Source organism: Pollicipes pollicipes, unplaced genomic scaffold (assembly GCF_011947565.3).
Source record: "Pollicipes pollicipes isolate AB1234 unplaced genomic scaffold, Ppol_2.1 Scaffold_6440;HRSCAF=7638_pilon_pilon_pilon, whole genome shotgun sequence".
NCBI classification, from domain to species: domain Eukaryota; kingdom Metazoa; phylum Arthropoda; class Thecostraca; order Pollicipedomorpha; family Pollicipedidae; genus Pollicipes; species Pollicipes pollicipes.
This window is the reverse complement of record NW_023596872.1, coordinates 270,142-278,063: the sequence shown is the minus strand read 5'-3', so window position 1 is coordinate 278,063 and position 7,922 is coordinate 270,142. Positions and strand designations below refer to the sequence as shown.

Sequence of the window (7,922 nt, the reverse complement as noted above, 5' to 3'; positions counted from 1 at the left end):
TGAACTCCCGGAGGGCTGATCGTGCGTCAGTCCCGTCCACAGCGCGTGACGGGGCAGCGGCGCTCCGTTCCGACAATCAGCGGCGGCGGCGGCAGCGGTCGATGACCATCTCAGGCCGGCCGATGGTCGCGGACGCCGACCCCATGACGGTGACGGCGGCGCCGCGCGGCCGCCCGCAGCCGGACTTCGAGAGCTGGCGCAGCCTGCTCAGCATCTTCTCCAACTATTCCACCGTGCCTGGATGAATGGGTGAGCGGTGCGGATGTGCGAGACACGCTGGCTGCTGGCCGGCTCCGGGCGGCGGCCTGCGGCCGGCGGCGGCCAGCGGGTGGCTGGTGGGTCGGCGAGAGCTCTGGGAAACGTAGCTCTGTGAGAGGGGATCATGTCCGAGCGTAGATTTACGTGGTGGGACTAGTTCCTATCACGCAGGACTGCGTTTGAGGACACTTTCTCAATGCAGAGGTCTGCTGCGGAGCAGACTTTCGAAAATCCCATTGGTTTAAGTCTGTCTTACTAAACTTTCTCTCCAAGTTTGGTGTTGGCATAAATCAACGGGAGGCATAGGAGGGATTGTTTGGCTAACATGTTACTCCAGAGCTACACCACTTGAACTTACGATGTCGGCTTTGATGGTGAGTGCCGGAAGTCCTCGCTTTTCAGAGAGGCTCAGTCCATGGGCGAATGCGAATGACATCGCTCATTTATTTGATCGCCTGAAAAGATTCGCTCTTTGATTGGTCTGATAGCTAAGAGCAGAAGTCCTGCAACATGTATTGCCAGCTGAAAAGTGAAGTCATGCATTCTCAAACAAACACCCTCTCGTTTGATGCATTGACTCACACTCATCGGTGCTGATATTGGGCAGACGTATGCTATTAACTAGCCCACATGCTGGACCGCTGAGCCCACTCACCTATCCCAACGTTCGTCACTTGCCCGTGAGCGGTTTCGATATCGCAGTGTGTAATGATAATCCGGATGATGCATTTGCGTTAAATTTTTGGCTTGATGCCTGACGCTCAATAGCCATGTGTCACGATGTGGTCATACGCCTAGTTTTCCCGTCAGCCAGTGTGAGCTAATGGCACGCCGCGGCTTGGTACGCCATGCTAACAATCCGTTCTCTGCATCTTCCAAACCAGGTTGAGAAAATGCTGGAGGAGGCAAAAAAAGCACGACGAGCTCGGCGAGCCGGAGCTGTCGATCATGAACAAGCCGGCCCAGTCGCTGTGCATCTGTCTGATCATCACCGCCTCGGTCGTCCTAAACATTTGCGTCATTCAGAACATCTACCATAATGACCTAAAGCTGAAAACCGTCCATTTTCTGCTCATTAAGAATCTGTGCATCGTGGACTTGATAGGAGCACTCTGCGTGCTGCCGGTGCCCTTGATTACCACCATGCAGGGTGAGTGGACGTTCGGTGAGATCGTCTGCAGCATCAACAGCATCATCAACGTGCTCCTCTGGCTCCAGCATATCATCATGTTCATCATGCTGAAGATTGACAGAGTGCTGGCTTCGTGTTTACCGATCGGTAAGTATCCTCTCTTCCCCATCCACTTAATAAGCTTCATTGTGATGCTGTCCTGGGTCTTCTCCTTCAGCGTGGCTGTCTTCGTCACCACCGGCTTCAACGCGTTTTTCGAGCCGGCCATTATTCTGTGCATCCCCAAACTGCCCTCCGTCTTCTTCATCTTCATCCTGGTCATCTACTGCTTGGCGCTCTTCACCATCATCGTCGGCTACGTGCTGGTGGCCATCTTCCTGCGGCGGAAGCAGGTGGCGGCGGCCAACGCCACGAGCGTGCACATCCTCGACTACCGCGGCTTAGAGCGCACGGCCATGGCGTCCTTTCTCATCACGCTCAGCCACCTGGTGCTGTACATTCCGACGCTGCTGGTGATCGGCCTCCACGGCTGGATCCTGCCGCCCCATCGGCATCCTCGTCTGCGACATGATCGTCTACTCCGAGTTCTTCATCCACCCTCGTCATCCTGCTGGCCACGTCAACGCGGCATGCGCAAGGAGGTGCGCATGACGCTGCGCCGGCTGCGTCATTGTGTGACGCGCCGGTAGCGCCGGCTTGCGCCCTGCGGCGGCGGCGGTGGACGCTGGCGTTGAGTGCGTGACGAGCGTGACTTCCGTGACGGCCGCCCACGATCGGCCGAGCGCGTGCAGTCCGGCCACGGACGGACTGAGGGGGCAGGCAGTGGTGATGTGGTGCCGACGTCCTGGTCCCGTGGTCCGCCAGGTGTGGTGCTAGGGCTAGGGCTGGTGCTCGATGTTATCAGGGCTTTTGGCCGTTCCCTGCCTTGAAGTGTTATTATTCGAATCGTTTAGGTGTCGGTTGTCGACCGAGACACGTTGTCTGTTTCGAAGCAGCGCGCGGCTAGGCCTCCGCTCTCTTACCGTTTGTGCTTCTGGTAGCGTTACAAACCCTACGTGCACCGATGGTCCTTGACTTGTTGGACGACTTGGGCACCTCGCTCCCGGCCCCGCCCCTGCCCGCTGTGCGTGTCGAAGCTGGCCGAGGCGGTCGAGCCGACCGCGGTCAGCGTCTGCAACGGGCCCTCTGATCTCACACTCGCCGCGCGGCAAGTGGTCCGACGGGGGCACCGGCCGCCGTCGGCCAGATCGGACGTGTTGTGTCGGACGGCAGGTGGGCAGCACTTGCAGCTCGTGCATTGCTAACTTTGGGCGAATCTCTGAATGGCTAGGGGTTTCAGCTGATCCCTTTGCGGCACGCCACTTGTACACTGTTGACTTAAGTAATGGGTTGCTGGATATTTGCATGGGTACATTCCGAATGCATGTGTCGTGCGCGGAAGACATATCTTCTTGCGTTGTTGTGGCTTACACACAGTCACTGTTTTTCTTTAAGTTCCTTGAGGAGCCGCGACATTCATGGTCTGAATAGCTTTAAGGCAGCAATACTCTTCTTCGTAAATTTAATTCCTCTTGACTGAACACGGCGGGCGTTCGCGTTCCGGCCATTAACAGCCCTCCATTGCGCGCGCGACCCCACTGACCTCCCCGTACGCTAATCGCCCGAGTTTCGCTATCTCCTCTGCGCACTGCGCTATTGTCGACCGCTGATGGAACTGTGAATGCAACTCTCGGTGGAGTGGTGCTGCACTCAGCTGTGCACAAATCAAAATGACGTCACCACGCCAGTGCAGCCGGCGGCGTCGCTCCAGAGGTCCGGGTCAGACGTCGCTCCAGGGGTCCGGGTCAGACGCCGCTCCAGAAGGTCCGGGTCAGACGCCGCTCCAGTGGGTCCGGGTTGACGTCGCTCCAGGGGTCCGGGTTAGACGCCGCTCCAGGGGTCCAGGTCAGCTGCTCCAGAGGGCCGGGTCAGGACGCCGGCGGACGGCACTGCTGCGGTGTTCACCGGTGCTGGCACAATACACGTGTACGGTTACGTTGAGCCGGGGGTTTTGTGGGGCGTCGCAACGAGCGTTCGTCCCTCCCGGGACGGGACTCCCCAACGGGACCAACCAGACGAGACGCGCAGCTCAGCTCATGGCACGAATCAATGACCGAAGCTCATTATATCCAACGTTTATGAACTCTACGTCATATTAAGGAATGTTCATTAATGAAGACAAATGGTTAGCACCGTTGGTGCTCAAATAGCTTGAAAGATGTATGGTCCAGTGCAACGCGGCGCCAACTCACGCAGGGTAAATGCTTAGCAAGTCTAGTCATGTAGTGATGCGTGTTTATGGTAACAGAAAACCTCCAGGTCCAACGATTAGAATGATAGCTGTTTATAGCTGTTAATGTTCTTACAAACATGATAAATTATTGTGATCGGAAGATCGCCGACGGCGTTCTAGCTCGCAACACCCTGCAGCGTGACGTCACGGCCTCACGAGACGGCAGCTGTCAGCATGCATGCGTCATTGGCCGGTACTTACGCACATAAGGTGTTCACTGTAGAAGTGTGAACGCTTCCAACGCGCCGGTTCGAGCTTCGTTTCATCAAACAGCATTGCGGGCCCGCATAATTGGAAAGTGCGCGCACGTATCTTATATGAAAAAGTTTTAGAGCATATCCTTTCCGGGAGCTATATCAGAATCGGAGTCTGCATTGAAATGTGCTTTTCTAGCACGTGTGCTCATACGACAAGACTAAAAAGTGCATGTATTTGTAGGTTCGTATGACGAAACTAGGCTCTGAACAGCCGGAAACCGCCATTAAAAACCCTTGAAACGGGGCAGTTTAGCTTTATTTTGTACACCTCACCTGCAGGTGCAAACCTTCCACTCTACCTACCACACCAACCATTCACATTCTCAAATGTCTGCGCAGCGCCAGGTTTGAAAGCTTACGCCTCGGTGGCGCTTCTGAGCTTTGCTTTCATTACATCTTTTCGTATTTCAAGGCTGTGGATTGCTTGTCTCATAAGCGCCATTACTGCCCTTGACCCTTGCGAACATTAGGTTAACGTCGCATCAACGCCATCATTATGTCATGTTAACGTCATCGTCACGTCACGTTAACGTCATCAACGTCACATTAGGTGAAATATTGAAGTTGTTGAAATTAGCTCATGACGTTTTTGCAACATAAACTTAAATGAATGATGCGTGTCAACGGTGACGTAAGCCTCGTTCAATACTAAGGTAATGTCAGGCAAGGTTATGGAAACCAGTCATAATAAAAGTGGTAACCAATTCAATATTGCTAGATATATCACAATGCAGCAGTGCTGCAATCGTACTTACTCTATCTACTTACTTACTTACTACTAATCGTACTTAAGATCATACTCATCGGATCATCGGAGGCCAAGATCATGGGAATTGCAAGGTCGTGAAATTATCTGAGGCGACCTCGTGCTATCTCTGATGGCATACTTTGGCTTGCATCGACTTTCATCTATAGACTATCTGAAAACTGCGTGGAGACAACAGAAATGCAGTTTTCCTGGACGGAACAAAAAATAGGGAAAGCGTAGGTTTCCAGTGGAATAGACCGTAGCACCGCGTTTTTGTGCTTTTGCTCAGACACGCCGCCTTTGGAACTGACGGAGATGACCCACGCATGGCCGAAAGCATGTTCCTATCCCTGTTCTTGGGATTTCAACTGACTCACAGCTGTCTGCAATAGGGTTTGGCCCAACGATTGCCCGTGAGTGGAGCTTTGTTTCTTCTTGGAACGAGCCTGAGAACATGCTTCTCCCTCCCCGGTTTATAACTTACACTTGCCCAGGGAATTGCCCGATGTCATGCTTGTAATCCCTAACAAATCCTGTGAGGATATGAGGGCCTGAAAGCGCCATTCGAATGTTTGTAAACAAACATGTCCGATGATGAGGATATCTGCATGCATGAGCGCTTCAACTGCAAGTTCGTTTGATACCTAACAACGGGTCCGTCGGCCACGGCCCGATTGCATGTACCCCCCCCCCCTCCCCTCCGTTTCCTTGGTCTAGCATGTGCTGCGCATGTGACCAAGTGCGCCAGTCCTGACGGGCTGCATACAACTCATCTCCACGCCGCGCCGGTATAACGAGAGAGCGACGCAGCAGGTGGCGCAGAGAGGCGTACGGGCCTATGGTCGCGCGCCATCTGCACAGCAGCACGCGCTGACCGGAGGCACAGCTCGGGTCTGATCGGCGGCCAGAGAGGTACAGCGCTGCGCGCCGCGAGCTCCGGAGCTCTGGTGCGGCTGGTGGCGCTCGCGGAGCCAGCCTTCGCCAGCCCTGGGCACACCTCGACACACGGACCACGTCAGACCAGCGGCTGTGGCCAGGAACCGTCGGAGGTCTGTGGAAAGGTTTGCCCCTTGCCCAGGGCCTAGACGTTTCCTAAAACGAAGGCGTGAATCTACGCGCTCTTCATTTCCGTCACATGGAGTCATGAACTGAAACAACTTGACCGTCTAACTCGCCACACATATCAATGACTTAAGAATCGTGAGATGAAGTGAGGTTACCTTATTTTCGTCACGTCTGCTTGTCCTACGCAATTAAAAAACGCGTAAGGTTATAGGTTCTTCTTCTTCTCGTAGTTTACTCCATGAATCTAAGTTAGGTAAGGTTTTATTGCAGACGTGGCTGAGTGGCACGCGCTATGCTCTACAGGTACTTGCATTACGCCGGCGCGGCTTCATGTCTGAATCGTCACACTTCCTGCCGTGCAGTGCAGGCCCAGAGGCAAACGTAGACGTATACTAGGGCAGAAAGTAAACAAAAACCATTGATTACAGCGATAATAGGAATGGGCGTTCCATTACGACAAGTAAACGTAACCGAACTGATTACGTAGCAAGTTAACAATAAGGAAACAATGTGCGTTCAAAATCGAGCGTAATGGCGAAGGCCATTACGCTTGTATGGCCATTATATACGAAGGCCATTACATTGCAACCAAACGGTTTGGGGCTATGTTTTATCTAAGGATGATGAAACTAGGAAGCAGATTTCACACTGGTTCGGCAAGTGAACAAAGTCGACAGTGGAGGGAAGTCGTGTGCGGTGTCGGGAGGCTGAACACATCTGTCCGACGATCTATGGACTAACACACACGCTAGCAACTGATATTCTGCTGATGTAGAAGGCTTCATCCAGAGACCGAAAACGGCAGAGTGAGAATAAAAGCTTGGTGAATCGAAGCTTTACAGGCCTGGTCATTTGTTCAGGGTCAAGGTCGAGAGATTTAAGTAAGGTCAAGTTTCGGGGAGGGATGGAGCGAGTAGAGAGCGACAACTTTTTCAGAGTTAAGCACTCCGAGCGCTGCCGTGAGTTTTTCGCAGACATCAGCAGGCAGCGTCTGTAGCCGGCACCTCGTCGGGCTCGGAGCCGGCTCAGCTGCGTCTGTAGACTGTACCTCCGTCAGCCATGGCGCCGGCTCAGCAGCGTCTGTAGACTGCACCTCCGTGTAGACTGCACCTCGTAGGGCCCGGCGCCGGCTAAGCGGCGTCTGTAGCCGACACCTCAGTTGGGCCCGGCGCCGGCTCAGCTGTGTCTGTATAGTGCACCTCTGTCAAGCCCCGCGCCGGCTCATCTGCGTCTGTAGCCGGCACCTCCGTCAGCCCTGGCCCCGGCTCAGCTGCGTCTGTAGACTGCACCTCGTAGGGCCCGGCGCCGGCCCAGCTGCGTCTGTAGACTGCACCTCGTAGGGCCTGGCGCCGGCTCAGCTGCGTCTGTAGACTGCACCTCTGTCGGGCCTCGCGCCGGCTCATCTGCGTCTGTAGCCGGCACCTCCGTCGGGCCCGGCGCCGGCTCATCGCCCGCGCCGATCGGTCCCCATCACAAGGAGACGCGCCCTGGCAGAGAAGGCCGACGAGACGCGTTAAGCGGGCATCAGCGCGCCCGGGCGGGGGGCGGGAATGCATGAGTGATTGTGTCGTGATAGGGCGGAAAGAAACGGTAGATGAGTTATTAGCCACTTCCGATCCTCGTGCGGCGGATACATACTCGTCATTTTCCGGCATGTGAGGGTGGTGCCGGTATGATGTGAGAAGAAACGTAAACGGGTTCTCCTTTAAAGGTACCTACACTCTTTGTTTCAAGTTGGGGACGTGCTCTCTATAGATCGAGCACGATATTTGAAAGTGGAAGGGTGCATCCGTGATAAGCTTAACTGAAAAATAAAGTTGGCAATCAAAACCGACCCGAACAGATGATCACTGAAACACAAAATTACGTCCGTCATGCTCTGACCACGTTCGGATAAACTTCTATGAATGTGGCTTTTTCGGGTGAAATGCTACTGGAGCTCATTCAAGGAGTACCACAGGCATTCAGTTTGCATCCTTGATTCCTTTGCAACTCCTTTGAAAGCACTTTTTGTACTCCGCTACCCCGATAACCTTGTTATATTCCCGCTATCTTCTTGCGAGAATACAATTAACTTTCCAAAGAGCTTTAAAAAACACCCTATTTGAGAATGTTGAACAGCCAGTTTGG

At 54.0% G+C, this 7,922-nt stretch overlaps 1 protein-coding gene across 1 annotated transcript; it reads left to right on the top strand.

The window, feature by feature from the left end:
• Positions 1-1,142: 1,142 nt before the first annotated feature.
• Positions 1,143-2,079, top strand: LOC119106904 (octopamine receptor-like; the record flags this gene model as incomplete). Its single annotated transcript, XM_037230248.1, has 1 exon — positions 1,143-2,079. A coding segment is annotated over one exon (937 nt), but the record flags the coding sequence as incomplete, so codon positions are not given.
• Between the last annotated feature and the right edge of the window lie 5,843 nt (positions 2,080-7,922).